Source organism: Balaenoptera borealis (genome assembly GCF_965194805.1).
Source record: "Balaenoptera borealis genome assembly, chromosome: 3".
Taxonomy (NCBI): domain Eukaryota; kingdom Metazoa; phylum Chordata; class Mammalia; order Artiodactyla; family Balaenopteridae; genus Balaenoptera; species Balaenoptera borealis.
The window spans coordinates 100,012,933-100,031,551 of record NC_138866.1 but is presented as its reverse complement, the minus strand read 5'-3'; the positions used below and the strand labels follow the sequence as shown (position 1 = coordinate 100,031,551).

General features: G+C 36.6%; 1 protein-coding gene across 10 annotated transcripts in view; it reads left to right on the top strand.

The window, feature by feature from the left end:
- The window catches only part of DMXL2 (Dmx like 2), a 149,760-nt gene that overhangs the window by 86,706 nt on the left and 44,435 nt on the right, over window positions 1-18,619 (top strand). For 9 of the 10 annotated variants that reach the window (XM_082387370.1, XM_082387369.1, XM_082387367.1 and 6 more), the window contains 5 exons: window positions 2,816-3,043; window positions 4,920-6,596; window positions 9,590-9,700; window positions 13,123-13,292; window positions 18,431-18,528. In XM_082387370.1, the coding sequence (XP_082243496.1) occupies window positions 2,816-3,043; window positions 4,920-6,596; window positions 9,590-9,700; window positions 13,123-13,292; window positions 18,431-18,528 (2,284 nt within the window). The remainder of the gene's footprint in view (window positions 1-2,815; window positions 3,044-4,919; window positions 6,597-9,589; window positions 9,701-13,122; window positions 13,293-18,430; window positions 18,529-18,619) is intronic. The other variant, XM_082387371.1, reaches the window with a different exon arrangement.

The following is an 18,619-nucleotide window of genomic DNA, read 5'->3' as shown; positions in this document are numbered from 1 at the left end:
TGTGATTGAGCATCTGACGTTCAAAAGGGGAACTGGTTTTGTAGAATATTAGGAAATGCAGCAGTGATTAAAAAAATTATTTCAGCCATGCTTTTGCTATACATATTTATATTGATGTCTTAGCAAATTAGAAGATCTGTAATATGAAGTACAGAAATTGATTATGAATCTTTCTTTTTAAAACAAACTTACTTTTTGAGAGATACTTGTTTAAATGAAGAAATGCATAGTTAGCCATATCAAACTGAATCTACTTTAAACTGATTAACCCAAGATATTTGAGAGTTTTGAAAATATTTTATTATTTCTGATGGTTATATAATTTTAATGATTTTATACATGCTAAACATTTAATACAGAGAAATAATAATGTATATGTCTTTTGTTCTCTTTGTAATCCACATTATCACAAAACTGTGTAAATAGCAGTTCTAACTGGGCCATGAACTGGGACTGGAAAAGCCAAATGATTCAATAGAACCTTTACCTGTGCCTAGTTGAGGCTAATCTTCTTGTGGTAGGAGGAATCCAAAAAAATTTTCAAAGCCTTTGGAGTTAATTCTTGGCGTTACATGTTGTTCCACAGGAATGCAAGAGTAGAGGGATCTATTGATAAAAGCTTGTCAGGAAGAGAATTTTATTTTTATTTTTTTTAATTGAGGTAACATTGGTTTATAAAATCATATAAGTTTCATGTGTATAGCATTCTAATTTGACTTCTGTATACACTACAGTGTGCTCACCACCAAAAGTAGAGTTTCCATCTGTCACCATAGAGTTGACTCCCTTTACCCATTTTGCCCTTCCCCACCCCCTTTCCCCTCTGGTAACCACCAATCTGTTCTCTGTATCTATGTGTTAGTCTTTGTTTTGTTTTGTTTGTTCACTTACTACTTTTAAAAACGATTCCACATATGAGTGAAACCATGCAGTATTTGTCTTTCTCCATCTGACTTATTTCACTTAGCATAATACCCTCCGGGAAGAGAATTCTTAACCCACCGGAGAATATAGTATTTTCTAGAGTTGGGCACAGAGCCAGGAATGGTTCTCAAGAGCTTAATAGAGGTAGTAACAGATCCTTGTGGTAGGATAGGAATCACGTGATGCCTTCTGTCCCCCTGCTTATGAAGGAAGTATCCCACTGCTGTTCCCCTCAGGTCAGGGCTAGTGTAGAGTTGCCTTGCTTACTCTGTGACAGCAGTAAAAGGTCACAAACAGTAAGATTACAATAGAAGCAAACAAATCATATGCTATCTTTAGCTTTGACATAAAGCATCTATATTTTGGTTCTAAAATGTGCAGCAGATTTAACATGGTGTACATTGCCATTAAAGCTGATATGTGAATTTAGCAGTGTGTTGAAAATCCTGGCAAAGGGTGAAGTGATAGACTTACATTTAGGTGGGGAAGGAACATTTGGAGTACCTTCTAGGTACCAGGCACTGATATAGTAACTTTATATATGTGAGATAGATGTTACCCTCAGTTTACTAATGGAATAATATTAAGTAACTTGACCAAATGACACATCTAGTTTGTCACAGACTAAGTTTCAAAATTAGGTCTTCTGGCTTTAAAGCCTCTCTTTTGCTTTTTTCCCCTGCTCTTATTTTCTTTCTTTGCATGAGATATATACATTAGAAAATTGCCTGGTTTGTAGAAAGAGAAATGATTCAATTCAGCCTTATTTTGCAGGTGAGAAAATAGCTAGAGATGATGAAGTACCTTGCTTAAGGCAACATATCTAGTTAGTTTTAGAGTAGGAGTAGTATTTCTGTCTTCTGACTACTGATTCAAGTTTGTCATCTTATTCTATTTTACAAAAAATGTTTTCACATTTCTTATTTAGTGGTCTGCCATTATAAAAGAGGTCGACATATTTAAAATCCACCAGAAGCAAAAGGGGATTGATTATTATCTCTCCGTATTCTGGTGCTACTCGGGATGTACAAAGCTAATAAGACCTCATCCTTGCCCTTGATGAATTCATAGTCTAATGGGGGGAGGGAGATGGACATACAAATAAAAATGTGATGCAAAGTATCTCTTACATGTAGCAGAAGCACAGATAACTAAATCTGCTTAGAGATTTACACTCCACCTGAATGTGAAAGCTGGAAACTTTTTGGACAGAGATCAAGGTCAATATGCTTACAAAGCCATTCAACTAATACTATCTTAAATTTGTTAGGAACTTTTATATGTTCTTGAGATCTTGTTTATTATCTTGTTTCAGCACTTGATAGTTAGTAGGCTGGTATTTTAGTGTCTTCTTTACCGCTAGCTAATTTTATGACCTAAGGAAAATCATTACGCTTTCCAAGTTTAAATTTCTTCATCTATTAAGTGAGGCAGTAACTTGTTATTTCTCAAAGTTTGATTTATGACCCATCTGTTTCAGAAACACCTTGGCTGCTTATTAATGCAGATTTATGGGATCTACCCCAAAACAACTGAGTCAGTGTTTCTGTGGTTAGGCCTGAGAACCTTCATGTTAAAAGTTCCTCAAGCTTTTGATGTGTTTTAAAGGTTGAGAACACTGGGCTGGAGAACTTGTTTTTTTTCTAGATCGTACATGTTGTGATTCTTCACTGACAATATCCCTGTGATATAATTGGTGATGCTAAGAAAGAGTAAAATAGTTAAAAAAAAAATTCTATCAAGGTAACTGAGCAAAAGTTTGAAAATTGATCTTGTCTCCAGAGCACTTTTAAGAAACCATGTTTCTTAAATCATCACAAAATATTATTCTAGCTCATGTATATAGTGATGATACTAATGTATTTCATAATTTCATAATTTATTTTCAAAGCTAAAGCTTCAGAAGGTGTTTCATCAGAGAGTCTACTTTCAGTCCCTGGACAGAAGAACGTAGACTCTTCTCCAGAAACCTCTCCTAGTATGAGCCCCATGCCACATTCTTCATCAATTGCCAACCTTCAAACTGCTAGTAAACTGATTCTGAGTTCTAGACTGGTATATAGCCAACCTCTTGATCTCCCAGTAGGAGTTGAAGTAATAAGAGCAACGCCTTCAGCAGGTAACATAACTTAAAGACCGGACAGTTGTAGCTCAGAGCAATCTTCAGTGCATAAAATGGGTGAACTCTTCTGAAATATGTGCAGAGTTGACACTGAAATAAAGATTTGTTCTCTACTAATGATACCTCTGTTTAGAAACATGTCTATTTTAGAAATAATTTCCTGTGATAAATGTAATCAGCTTGGCAGAAAATAGTGTGAACATTTTAATGCAAGGTTTCTTGCCTACGCTGTGATTTCCTATAAATAGGAATACTGTGATAGTGAAATTGCAAAGAAAAATATGGTCATATGTGAATTATTGAAGCTTTTTTTTTTTAATTAAGGCTTTTCACCCACATTATTGCTATTATTAAGTATGTTTGACCAAGAGTTGGCAGATACTTTGGGGGAAAAATGTAGGATACAGGATTAGAGTTTGGTTTGCCTAGAGTGATACTGACATTAGCAAGGTTGGTAAAGTAGTTTAAAGAGCAGGACTGGCATCTGTATTTTAAAATGTTCTGTCATTTGTGGAATTTGAATTGAGTTCCTCGAATAGTGTTTTTGGGGAACCAGAATTGGAGGTTCAAGACTATTCTAATTACTGGGGAATGATTTTGAGTATGAGGTTCTCTTACTCATCCCTAACACAGGTTTGGAATCAGAGTTGGAAAGTCCACATTAAGAGTTTACTCTGGGCTTTTGTGGCTGGTGCAGATTTAGGTCAGCTTTTGAATCTTTCAAAGTATTTGGGAAGTTTAGGATACACTCAAATAAGTTTATTGGAATTAATAATGATAAATAATATTTTGCAGGGACTCTGTAAAATGCTTTCAAATGTCTTGTTGGACAGTAACACTCCAAGGGCAGTAGTAACGTGATCCCTATTATTTAGATAGAACAGGCTCGGATGTTTAAGTGGCTTTCCCACTGTTAGGAAGGTATTGATAGAATGGAACTTGAATCCAGGCCTTCTGATCCCAATCTTAATCACTATTACCCCTCATCTTATAGTTGTTTTTTTTAAAAATTAATTTATTTAATTTATTTATTTTTGGCTGCGTTGGGTTTTCGTTGCTGCATGCGGGCTTTCTCTAGTCGTGGCGAGCGGGGTCTACTCTTTGCTGTGGTGCGCGGGCTTCTCGTTGCGGTGGCTTATCTTGTTGCGGAGCACGGGCTCTAGGCACGGGTCTTAGTAGTTGCAGCATGTGGGCTCAGTAGTTGTAGCTTGAGGGCTCTAGAGCACAGGCTCAGTAGTTGTGGCGCACGGGCTTAGTGCTCCTCGGCATGTGGGATCTTCCAGGGCCAGGGCTCGAACCCGTGTCCCCTGCATTGGCAGGTGGATTCTCAACCACTGCGCCACCAGGGAAGTCCCTCCCCTCATGTTATAGTTGACAGTAGATGGGAAGTGTTAGTCTTTGGCAGTCAGGAATAAATATGAGGGTTCTGGTTCAGTGTTAGGAGAGCATGAATTAAACCTGGTGAAGAAGGTGAGATCTAGTGTCTGTTTAGCTGACTGAAAACATTTTGTGGTGCAGGTAGATGTAGTGTCTGGATTATTTGAGGGCCAGTTAGGGGAATTTGAAAGGCAAATTTTAATGACTATTTAAGTATTTATGATGAAAGTGATAAAAGATGTAGAATGAAAGTCCAGTGAGGCATGTGTGGTAAAGACATATAAATTACAGCAGGTGACAGGTTTATTGATTAAGCATTGACTTGTTTCATTGCTTTTGAGTTTTATTTTAATGAAATATTTGGTTTAGCAGGGGACTGCAGAGTTACTCTGAAGAAGCTCATAGTGGATTTGGATTAATCACATTCTAGAATTTGATTATTAGCATATTATTTTGTGTTTCTATTATTATGACAATCTGCTTTTTCTTTTTTAAGGCCACCTGAGTTCCTCTTCAATTTATCCAGTGTGCCTGGCACCTTATTTAGTGGTTACAACTTGTTCTGACAATAAAGTACGCTTCTGGAAATGTAGTATGGAAACCAATCTACAATGTAAAAGTGATGAGAAGGAAACCTATCATTGGAGGAGATGGCCCTTGATGAATGATGAAGGAGAAGATAACAGCAGTACAGTGAGCATTGTGGGAAGACCAGTTGCTGTTAGCTGTTCATACACGGGTCGCCTTGCAGTGGCTTACAAACAACCTATCCATCACAATGGTTTTGTTTCTAAAGAATTTTCCATGCATGTTTGCATATTTGAATGTGAATCTACAGGAGGGTCAGAATGGGTTTTAGAACAAACAATTCATCTTGATGATTTGGTCAAAGTTGGGAGTGTACTTGATTCAAGGGTCAGTGTCGACAGTAATCTCTTTGTGTACAGCAAATCAGATGCACTTTTGAGCAAGGATAGATATCTTATTCCGAATATTAAACATTTAGTACATTTGGACTGGGTATCAAAAGAAGATGGCTCCCACATTCTCACAGTAGGGGTCGGTGCTAATATCTTCATGTATGGGCGGCTTTCAGGAATTGTGACTGAGCAAATCAATAGTAAGGATGGAGTAGCTGTCATTACTTTACCACTAGGTGGAAGTATCAAGCAAGGAGTTAGGTCAAGATGGGTTCTTCTTAGATCTATAGACTTAGTGTCTTCTGTTGATGGTACACCTTCACTGCCTGTTTCTCTCTCTTGGGTAAGAGATGGGATATTGGTGGTAGGAATGGATTGTGAAATGCATGTATATGCACAATGGAAGCATGCTGTCAAATTTGGAGACATTGACGCTGATGGTCCTGATGCAGAAGAGACAGCAATACAAGATCATTCTGCCTTTAAATCTAATATGTTGTCAAGAAAAAGTATTGTTGAGGGAGCAGCTATTGCTGATGATATTTTTTGTTCACCAACTGTAGCTCAAGATGGTGGCTTATTTGAGGCTGCACATGTACTTTCCCCTACTCTCCCGCAGTATCATCCAACCCAGCTGTTAGAATTGATGGATTTAGGGAAAGTTCGCAGGGCTAAAGCTATTCTCTCTCATTTAGTAAAATGCATTGCAGGAGAAGTTGCAATAGTTAGAGATGCTGATGCTGGAGAAGGAACTAAGCGACATCTTTCTCGAACCATTAGTGTAAGTGGCAGTACAGCAAAGGATACAGTCACCATAGGGAAAGATGGTACTCGAGATTATACTGAGATAGACTCTATTCCTCCACTACCGTTATATGCATTGCTTGCTGCCGATCAAGATACAACCTACAGAATTTCAGAAGAAAGTACAAAAATACCACGGAGCTATGAAGATCATACGGAAAGTCAACAAGAGGATCAGTATTCAGAGCTGTTCCAAATCCAGGATATAACAACAGATGATATTGACTTAGAGCCAGAAAAAAGAGAAAACAAATCAAAAGTAATAAATCTTTCTCAATATGGACCAGCTTACTTTGGCCAAGAACATGCTAGGGTACTTTCAAGTCATCTTATGCACTCAAGTCTCCCAGGCCTTACCCGTTTGGAGCAGATGTTCCTTGTAGCTTTGGCTGATACAGTGGCTACCACCAGTACTGAGCTTGATGAAAACAGAGATAAGAGTTACTCAGGTAAATAACTAAAAATTTATAAAGTTATCATTAATAGAACTGTTTGTATTTATCTATATAATGACTCACGTATTAAATTGCAGTCTTTCTTTAAACCTTGCAGGGAAATGACCTCTCTAGTTGATAGTTACTATTACATAATATGATTAGTTGTAAAAGGAAAGGTGATTGGGGTAGGCTGTGACTTGTGCATGTGACTTTATGTATTTGTGATATCTGTGTGCATCCTCACATGAATTTTTACCCTGAAACCTTCATATCATTTTGGACATATAGTCTTTTGTTTTTCTGAACAGATTGATTCCTATGGTTTATTTTAATTTTAATTTTAGTGATAATAATGGCCCATTTGTTAATTTTACTATTGAACCACCAGGCTTGTAAGGACCTCCTGGGCTCAACTTGTTCATCTTCGCATTTCTAGGTATAAATAATTTTTATAATTACCTAATTTTCTCCAAAAAGTCTCTTGAGAAAGAGGTTTTCATACATTTTAATGTAACATGTGTCTTGCTTAATTCATTCTGTAACCGGAAAAATTTTGGCTGCCTCCTGAAACTAGATTTCATTCTTTTTTATGCAGATAGTTGAAGGTAATGGTGTTGATTCTAAATGATGACATTAGCAAAGGAAACCGAAAATGATTGATCATTCATTCATTCAGTAAATATTGTGGAGGAGTGAACAATTGCTATGTGCCAGGTGCTTCATGTACTTTATTGTATTTAATTATTACAACAGTCTTCTAGTAGGTAGCTACTATTATACTTAATTTTATAGATGAAGACACTGATCCTTAGGGAGATTAAGTGACACATAAGATCACATAGGTAGTAGATGGCAGAACTGGGGTTCAGATGTGGGTAAATCATTGCCTCCAAGCCTATACTCTTTTAATTATTTCACAAGATTTCCAAGTTTGAGGGAAAAAGACTGTTCCTCAAAGCTACCTGGAATATATCTCTTCATATAGGTTTATGCCTTTATAATATATCTCCAAGGTTTTCTGTAGATTAAAATAACTAGTGACCTTTAGAGGATTTTGCCTATGAGTTATTTTCTAACCATATTAATTAAAAAAAATTTGAATCATTTTGAGGTTGTGTGCAGTTGAGCAAGATTCTCCCCAGAACAGCCTTAAGCCTTTGTTGCAAACTTAATATATGTTAGAGTTTTTACTTGAGACATTAAGAAAATAGATACATCATAATCCATGAAAAATAGTTTAAATTTTCGGATACAAAACTGTATCCTTAGTTAGGCAATATAAAAATGGTTCCTCCTGGTCACAGCGGATTTTCATTAGGTAGATAAGGCAGGAATGAATGTCTCCATTTCACAGGTAGGAAACTGAAGCTCAGAGATTAAATAGTTGCCATCTCAGTAAATGGATTCTAAGTAAATGAATTATTCCATTTGTTCAAGTAAGACAATTTAGAGGTATTCCTGACTCTGCTTTCTCTCCTGCCCTAATCCAGTCCATTGGCGAATGCTATTAGTTCTACTGTATGGAGACTCCAGTCATTTCTCATCACCTCTCCTGTTACCACTCTGGTCCAAGTCACGTCACATCCTGCCTAATTATTGACAAAGTCTCCTACTAAACTGTTCCGTTCTTGTTACCCTAGTCTGTTCTTTGCATAGGAACTAGTGATTATTTTAGAACAAAATCACATTAAATCTCTCCTCTGCTCAACAAACACTGTGGCTTCCCATCTCACTTTAGAACAAAAAGCCAAATCCTTCAGTGATCTACAAGGCTCTTTGTGATCTGTGCTCACTTCCATTCTACTGCATTGTCTTCCTTGCTGTCCCACAAACACACTAGGCACATTCCTGTCTCAGAGTCTTTGCGCATATTGTTTCCTCTGCACAGAATACTTGTCTTCCAGATTTAGGCGTGCCTCATTCCCTTAACCTCCTCAGATTTCTGCTGAAATGTCATCTTATTGGAAAGTTCTTCCCTGGCCTCATTATATCAAATAGAACCCTCTTACCCCAGCACTCCCTTTCTCTCAGTCCTGCTTTAGTTCTCTCAATAGTGTTAATTTCCACTAGACACATTACTTCTTTATTGTTTGTCTCTGTCTCCTAAGTTGTAAGCACCCTGAGAGTGGGGACTTTGCCTTATTCCCTGCCAAACCCCCAGTACCTAAACTGTGCCTTCAATGTAGCGGATGCTTACTTTGTTGAATGAATACATGAGTGAGTGGATGACTAAATATAGCTGATGGGAAGTAGAGGTGGAACTTTGACAATTTAAAACGTTTTATTTTCTTCAAGAAAATATTTGATTCAATACTCTTGAGTACTTCCTAAGTGGCAGTTACCAGGCTAGGCGCTGTTAGTATTTTTCTGTTTCTTTTATCCAACAATGGCTATAATTTTGAGTAAACTTGCCACGCTTTCATACCTCTGCTCAACTTTTGACTAAGAGTAAATTTGTGGAATCAAGGTTAGAGTTCAGCCTTAACTTGGTAACACTAACCTGGGGGTCAAATTTGAAATCTTTGAATAATGAATCTTCTGAATTTCATTGGAGCTAACCAACCTGGAAAATATTACCTATTTAATCATATAATAAATAATTTTACTTTATTATGTAATTCCTGTTTTTAAATCTCATCTGAATTTGCACAGGAAGTATTTTAAAAAATTATACCTAACTTACTATAGCTAATATATTTTTTATTGGATTTCAAGATTTCTTTCCTTTTCATTTATTATGAGTAGCTCTAAGTACTATTATTACCTATACTAATAGGTACTTATATTTTTCCCAATTATTTTTCATTTGGCAGTTTTATTATATAAATACGCTTTTTGTAAAGCGGTATAAATAAAGATATTGAAGTGTTCAGAAAGGAATACACTCAAAAAAATATATATTGTGTGTAAATTATTATTATTAAATTTAATGTTTATTTTCTAACTTTTTACTCGTTTGTGATTTGTTGCATTCCTTTTTCCTTAAACATATTTCCTCTTTGCAGGAAGAGACACATTAGATGAGTGTGGTTTGCGGTACTTACTAGCTATGCGCTTGCACACTTGCCTTTTGACATCACTGCCTCCTTTATACCGAGTACAGCTACTTCATCAAGGTATTGTTTGAACCTTCGTGCAACTTTTATTTCGTACTGAAGTGGTTAGTATATTCATATTTGTGTATAAGCATTAGTAAGTCAACATATGCATACCTATCACTAGCCTTAAGATCTTCCTGTCACAGGAAGATAAGATACCCACTTACCTTTTTTCTATGTTATTTTTCAGCTGTATTCTGTGACTTTTGCTCATCTGTCTCAGTTTCTCAGACTTCAGTCACTAAAGTCATAGTAGTTTAAGTAAACTTGGTATGCCTGAGGTTGTAACCTACAGTGGCCCTGAATTTCTATGATGCCTGATAGCTTTTCTTTAAAAATTATGTAAATTTTGTCCTATGCATTATTATTTGTGTTTATTTTAATATAAGCATTATGTTCTAAGTTATTTACTTACAAGTAAAGCTGATGTTTCAGAAATATCTGCCGTATAGTAATCCAGTAGATTTGTATACTTCTAGCACATTGCCACATACCCTGATTTGCGATATATAGGTTTATATCAGCCCCCTAATTTAATAGATTAAAAAATCAAAACTGGGCTTCCCTGGTGGCGCAGTGGTTGAGAATCTGCCTGCCAATGCAGGGCACATGGGTTCGAGCCCTGGTCTGGGAGGATCCCACGTGCCGCGGAGCGGCTGGGCCCGTGAGCCACAACTACTGAGCCTGCGCGTCTGGAGCCTGTGCTCTGCAACAAGAGAGGCCACGATAGTGAGAGGCCCGCGCACCGCAATGAAGAGTGGCCCCCGCTTGCTGCAACTAGAGAAAGCCCTCGCACAGAAACAAAGACCCAACACAAGCCATAAATAAAGAAACAAATAAATAAAAATTAAAAAAAAAATTTGTTTAAAAAAAAAAAAAACACAGCCTCAAGTTTCTCTCCAACTCAGATCAACCTCAATTTAAAAAAAAAAAAAAAAATCAAAACTATAGAGTTTAAAGTGACCTGCCAAGATATAGGGCTATTTGTTAATAGAGAATTCCAGTGCCGTGGGCTGTGTTCCTTTTGAAACCAGCATCCTGGATACAACCCCATAAAATATGCTTTAGTACTGTAGGACCTGGAATACCAGGCTTTATAGTTTGTTACTCTTACCCACAGTACTTACCCTTTACCCTTTACCCTCAATAAATGTTCTTTGAAAATATGATTCTAAACATATATCATATTCTGTTGTGTTTTTAAACTATAATTCGTCTATATAGTCCTTTATTTTTTTCTAAAAATACAAATTTTGCTGGTTTTTTCCTATTTGAATTATCACTGTTAATGAATGACCTTATAACCTTGCATATAAATATTTATGTATATATCTGATTACTTCCTCATGTTTGTTTTCTAGTAGTGAAATTACTGAATCAAAGGGCTTGAAAAGTCTTAACTCTTGATAAGTATTGTGACTTTCAGAAAGACCATGCTCATTTACATTCCCAGAACCAGTGTTTGATGATGCCAAAACTCAACTCATTGCAACACTTGATATTATCATTTAAAACAATTTATGCCATTTGGAATAGGTTTAAAAAATGGTATCTCAAATTTTAGTTTTAAAATTTAAAATTTTAGTTTTAAATGATGATCATATGGTACTGAATCACTTAATGACAATTGTGTACATTGCCTAGGGGGACCTAAAACACCCAAATTTCTAAAGCTTTGTCAAATTCCATTTTCCCTTTGATACAGTTAAAACATTGGAGATGAGAAAAGTGACTGCTATTGTAGGTGATGGTCCGGGGAAAAACTTTAGCTAGTAGACAAGCTAAGAAGAACAGAGATATATTGCAAAGAATAGCCTGCCATTGGTAGGCAAATAAAAATAAGTGCCTACTGGTGCCCCTGGTTTTTTTCTTCCTAATACCTTTTTTCACTTCTAGTAGTTAGATTTCCAAATAGAGTTACTGCTCTCTTAATCTTCTTTCTGAACCAGATTCCTCTGACATGCCTGTGTGTATTTTTGTTTCCTTTTAGTCATACCAAAAATGTAATCAATCAAATTTCATTTAAGGGTATAGAATATACTTTATATTGTTATTTTATATTAAAATTTTTATATCAGCAAAAGTGTGCATTTTGCATTGCCTTATAATAGCAATTTCTAAAGCAAAGTGTCAGTTTTTTTATAGTTATTTCATTCAGTGATTATTTCTTGAATCAGACAGATTTAAATAGTGAGAGAATTAATCTGCTTTTTAGGTTCTGAAAAAATACAAATTGATGTTTTTAAGTTTTGTCCATTTTCCCCCTAAATTTATAGTGACAGTTAAGGCTTGTTGCATTGATTTTGTGATATGATTTCAAACACAGTTGTATATAAATGTTAGCAATGAGGAATTTCAAAGACTTAAGATTATTATTTAAAATGGTCCTAATAGTTTTTTTAATACTTTCCAAAGGAACTGTTGGGAAGCAGTAATTGTTAGAAAAGCTTTAAACTATATGGGAAATCTATATAGTAGTTGTTAATGAAAAAAATTATATGTGGTAATATTGATAGCCTTACAGTGTTGGGAGTCCTGTGTTGTAATGTGACTATCAGACCGTCATTGACCTCAGGCATTTCTTTGTTTCCAAAGGGATTCTAATAGATGGCTGATTCGACTAGCCTGGCTTCTTTCCTGGGATCCTTGGGGTTCTTCCCAGCGGCATTCCCACTATCTAACATCACTCCTTGGTTCACTTCTCTCATGTTTCTTCTTCACCTGCTCTAAGTGGAGTAAAGTGTTATCAGTTGTTCAACTGTTAACAAACTCACTGAGGGTGTCACTAAACCCTATTTGTTGTCTCTAAATACAGCCTAGATCCCTGTCAGTCTTTTACCAGGGCATAAAAGTGTTTGCCATATGCCATCAGTAATTAGGCCGCTTTAAACTCTTTTTAACTGAGGCACCAAAGGCAGAGGAATGTGCCTCCTGACTATTCTTCCCCAGAACTCTCATCAAGTTTAAAGCTTGCTTTGAAGTGATATGTAGCTCCTTGGCCGGAGGGATGAATGGGGCAGTTTTCCATATCCAGTACTGAAGGGTATGGTCTGCAAGCAAGTGGCACTGTGAAACAACATCCATGTACATGGACCAACATATTTTGACTTGACCAGAGCTTTTACTCTTGATCAGTTTGGTGTGTGTACGTACATATGAATGGCTTGATATTCAAATATCTTTCTTTCCAGCAATTAAGTTTTACTGTCTCTATTCTTGCAGCGAATACGTTTCAGAAAGATTTTGGTTTTGTGTATCCTGTCAGTGATCTTGTATGTAGAAGCTTATACTATAAAATCCTGAATGATGAAATCTTTTGATACTTTTTTTCAGCTTGAAAATTGTTTCCAAAATGAATAAATACATGATTATGTAAAAAATTGGTTTTGTTTTTGTTTTGATATAGTTCTGAAACTTATTATTTTGTATTTCTAATTTAGGTGTGTCTACTTGCCATTTTGCCTGGGCTTTTCATTCTGAGGCTGAGGAAGAGCTGATTAATATGATTCCGGCAATTCAGAGAGGGGACCCTCAGTGGTCTGAGTTAAGAGCTATGGGAATAGGTTGGTGGGTCAGGAATATTAACACTCTTCGAAGATGCATTGAAAAGGTAACTTTACTTCATTGGATTTTGAAGTTAAGTCTTTTCTTAAAGCATAAAAGATATTATCTTCCAGAAAACCTGTGGTGAGGGATTAGTATGTACACCTTGAGATCTTGAGAACTTCTTAAATAAAAATTTTTGGACCTTTAAAACTGAAACTTGACCTTTATAAAATGTCCAAGCAGTATATCAATTGTCTTTTGCCATATATACTAAGTATATAATATTTATGGAACAGGAATATTTTCTGCTGTCAGTTGAGGTGCATCCTAGTTTAAGAAAATACAAACTGTATGTCAGTTATGTACATTACATAGAAAAAAAAGTTCTATTCATTCATTCATTCATTCATTCATTCATTTATTTATTTATGCATGCTGCACTGCATGGCTTGCGGGATCATAGTTCCCCAACCAGGATGGAACCCGCACCCCCTGCAGTGGAAGCACAGAAGCGTGGAGTCTTAACCACTGGACCGCCAGGGAAGTCCCAAATCGTTCTTTTTATATAAAAGATTCTCTGCATGGCTAGGTTAATAAATACCAAACTTCCTGTGCACATTTAAAATACCATTCAACAGATTTTGATTTGTGTGCACTTGAAGAACATATCTATGGCAGCAAATGACACATACTATAAATTTCTTTTTTAACTTATTTAATTAATTTTTTTTTGGCTACATTGGGTCTTGGTTGCTGTGTGCGGGCTTTCTCCAGCTGCGGCAAGCGAGGGCTACTCTTTGTTGCGGTGCGCGGGCTTCTCATTGCGGCAGCTTCTCTTGTTGCAGAGCACGGGCTCTAGGCGCTAGGGCTTCAGTAGTTGTGGCACGTGGGCTCAGTAGTTGTGGCCCATGGGCTTAGTTGCTCTGCAGCATGTGGGATTTTCCTGGACAAGGGATTGAACCTGTGTCCCCGGCATTGGCAGGCGGATTCTTAACCACTGTGCCAACAGGGAAGTCCCCTCATGCTATAAATTTTAATGGGTTTTTGGAATCAGTTTTCTAGTAGAAAAAAAATTGTTAAAGTTTTTTTAGTAGAAGCTGAAAATTCTTTCAGTGTTGCAGAAACTAATCGTTATTGAGCACCTTTTGTGTACCAGGTTTGGTTCTAGTTGCTTTTCATAAATTATTTCATATAATCTTCTCATCAGCTGCATGTTACCATCTTGATTTTCCACCTGATAGAACTACGACTCAGAGAGGTTGGGTAACCAGCCCAAACTCCCATCATTTAAAAGTGTTAGATTTAGTCTGTGCCCTTTCTACTCTGTCGTGATTAGGAGAGTGGGATTGTCATTATTTTGTTTACTTTTAGGAGTCCATTGAAATTCTCAGAAGTACAATTAATGATACTACATTTGTGGAGTATGAATTCATTTCTCCCAAGAGGAATTTATTCCTCTACAGTAGTAGTTTCTAAATTTTAGTGTTCGAAGAATCACCTGGCAAACTTGTTTGAAACACACATCCCTCACTTCCACTCTCGGAAGTTTTCATTTAGTAGGTTGGAGGTGGTAGGGCTGTGGCATCTTCATCTGAATTAGCATCCTGTGATTCTGGTGTTCATGGTCCTCACATCACAGTTTGAAATGTAAGTGTAAAACTGTCATTTTCCTGCTACATGTAAGGCTGCCAATAAGATATAAGTATTTCTCTTCTCAAGATAGGCAGATGTAAGAAGGAATTTGTTGTCATACCAACCAAGAGATGTAGTTTCTGATGTACAGGGAAATTAATTGTTATAGCATATAAATTACACAGTATCTACGTTAATTTTTTTTTTTTTTTTTTTTTGGCCACGCCACACGGCTTGTGGGATCTTAAGTTAGTTCCCAGACCAGGGATTGAACCTTTGCCCTCAGCAGTGAAAGCACCGAGTCCTAACCACTGGACCACCAGGAAGTCCCCATTAAATTTTTTTCATATCCCAAAGCAATGGAAAAAGAGGAGGACATATTTTATCTGAAATGTTCAGATGTTGCCTACAAAGTCTCTTCAGTTTCTTGTCATCAGTGTGTTGTGTCATTATAATTGAGTATTTCTGATATATACATATGATTTATTTCCACAAGTAACTTATCTCTGAAAATTAAATCAAAAGGATACGTAAAATTTTTTCCCTTGAGATATATGTTATATTGGGTTGGCCAAAAGGTTCATTCGTTTTTTTCTGTAGGATGGCTCTAGTAGCACTTAGTTGTCTTCAACTTCATTCGAAAGAAATTTTTAGATTGTATTGTGACAGCTGTCATGTCAGCACGCATTTAAAAAAAAACTTATCAAAATTGGTGAATTTTTGTGTAGCCATTTTAATATTGAAAATAGAAGGAAAAAAGCAACACTTTTGGCATATTATGCTTTATTATTTCAAGAAAGGTAAAAACACAACTGAAACGCAAAAGAAGATTTGTGCAGTGTATGGAGAAGGCGTTGTGACTGATCAAACATGTCAAAAGTGGTTTGCGAAGTTTTGTGCTGGAGATTTCTCGAGAAGCTGGACGATGGTCCACGGTCGGGTAGACCAATTGAAGTTGATAGGGATCAAATCGAGACATTAACTGAAAACAGTCAACGTTATACCACGCGGGAGATAGCCGGCATTCTCAAAATGTCCAAATCAAGCGTTGAAAATCATTTGCACCAGCTTGGTTATGTTAATTGCTTTGATGTTTGGGTTCCACGTAAGTTAAGCCAAAAACAACCTTCCTGACTGTACTTCCTCATGCAATTCTCTACTGAAAGGTACCAAAAACGTTCCGTTTCTAAAACAAATTGTGATGGGTAATGAAAAGTGGATACTGTACAATAATGTGGAACAGAAGAGATCATGGGGCAGGCGAAATGAACCACCACCAACCACACCAAAGGACGGTCTTCATCCAAGGAAGGTGATGTTATGTATATGGTGGGATTGGAAGGGAGTCCTCTATGATGAGGTCCTTCTGGAAAACCAAACGATTAATCCCAACAAGTACTGCTCCCAATTAGACCAACTGAAAGCAGCACTTGACAAAAAGCATCCGGAATTAGTCAACAGAAAACACATAATCTTCCATCAGGATAACGTAAGACCACATGTTTCTTTGATGACCAGGCAAAAACTGTTACCGCTTGGCTGGGAAATTCTGATTGATCTGCTGTATTCATCAGACGTTGCACCTTCAGATTTCCGTGTATTTTGGTCTTTACAAAGTTCTCTTAATGGAAGAAATTTCCATTCCCTGGAAGACTGTAAAAGGCACCTGGAACAGTTCTTTGCTCAAAAAGATAAAAAGTTTTGGGAAGATGGAATTATGAAGTTGCTTGAAAACTGGCAGAAGGTAGTGGAACAAAATGGTGAATACGTTGTTCAATAAAGTTCTTGGTGAAAATGAAAGATGCATATTTTATTTTTACTTAAAAACCAAAGGAACTTTTTGGCCAGTCCAAAAACTCATTAGCTGAAGATGAATAAAAATTCTTATAAAAATTATTAAACATTGAAGTACTAAGCTAAATGATTGAAGGCAGAGAAAATACTGAAAAAGGGGAAGAGGAATAAAAGCGTTTTTGTGATGTGATTTTAGGTGTCTTTCCCCCTCTTTACCATGCCTTGGTAGCTTCCTGCTCTACCATCAGTCAGTGTTCATTAATAAAACATCCATTGTTTTTTATCGTTATGCCTCTCAACTTAGTTATTTGCAGAGGTTATATCAGTATCTTTGAGAAATATGTGGTCTGTATGGTACTGTATTCAAAACCATATGATTATGTACAACAGTGTTACTGGCTTAATAATTTTTAAACTTACATTGAGTTGATTGGTTCTTTATAAATTCAGCAACTTTGGTCATATGGCTCAAAGGAGGTTATCAGTTATGGTACAAGGGGAATTATGTATTCATTAAGGCTTTTTCACATGGAATTTCTAAGACCTAAAATTTGAAAGCCCTTCAAAATAATGGAGCTTCAACCACCTGTATTTTAATTACATGCCAGAAAGAATGTGTCAGTCCTTCAGAACTGTCAGAATTTGATTGAAAAATACTGGAGGGCTTCCCTGGTGGCGCAGTGGTTAAGAATCTGCCTGCCAATGCAGGGGACACGGGTTCAAGCCCTGGTCTGGGAAGATCCCACATGCCGCTGAGCAACTAGACCCATGAGCCACAACTACTGAGCCTGCGCGTCTGGAGCCTGTGCCCCGCAATAAGAGAGGCCGCACACCACGATGAAGAGCGGCCCCCCGCTTGCCGCAACTAGAGAAAGCCCTCGCACAGAAACGAAGACCCAACACAGCCAAAAATAAATAAATAAATAAATAAATTTTTAAAAAAAGAAAATACTGGAAAATTATGTTTAAAGAAAAAAAACTAAAACATTTATTTTTGTCTGTATTTTTAAAAATGTGTGTGTATGCATGTGTGTGAGTATAATTGATATTTATTTACAGTTGTCTGTATCAATATTAGTTGAGAGAGCTTTAAATTGTGAAATCACATATACGTACCATAGAAGTCAGCATTTTAACTTTTACAAAACATTAAGAAATTTAATATGTCTAATTTTCGAGAAAAGTTCTCACTGGGAATTCCCTGGTGGTCCATGGTTAGGACTCTGTGCTTCCACTGCTGGGGGCCCAGTTTCGATTCCTGGTTGGGGAACTAACTTCCTGCAATCTGTGCAGCGCAGCCAGAAAAAAAAAAAGAAAAGAAAAGGTCTCACCTATCAAATATTCTGCATTCTTTATTGTTTCCTATGTTAGACAGTTTTATTACTACCTGGGTTCTAATCCCTTTTACACCCCTTACTTACTGTGTGACCTTAGGCAATTCAGTTAACCTCTTTGTGTCTCAGTTGCCTCATGTGTAAAATGGGCATAATAATAGTACCTCTTGGATCATGGTGATTCAGTAAGATAAGTGAAAGGTGTCTAGTACATGGTAAGTAGTCAGTAAATACTAGTTGCTGTTATTATTTTTATTGTAATTACTGGTATACAAAGGGTTGTTTCTAGGAGCATGTATTATAAGCTACTGGCAATTGTGGATGGAATAGCTCTTCCAATCTGCATAGTTTCTGTCAGCCATGGAAGTAGTAGGGCAGCATTAATTGTTGTAATTTGTTTATCAACTAGTTAATTCAGTATAATTTTTTATTGACTGTTTAGGTTGCCAAAGCTTCTTTTCAAAGGAACAATGATGCCTTGGATGCTGCATTATTCTACCTTTCAATGAAGAAGAAAGCAGTAGTGTGGGGTTTGTTTAGGTAAATTTCCTCAACCCTTATATGGTTTAATGGAATGAAGATTGTGCTGTGACTCAGAAACATAATGCTTTTGAAAGTACTTAGATAAATC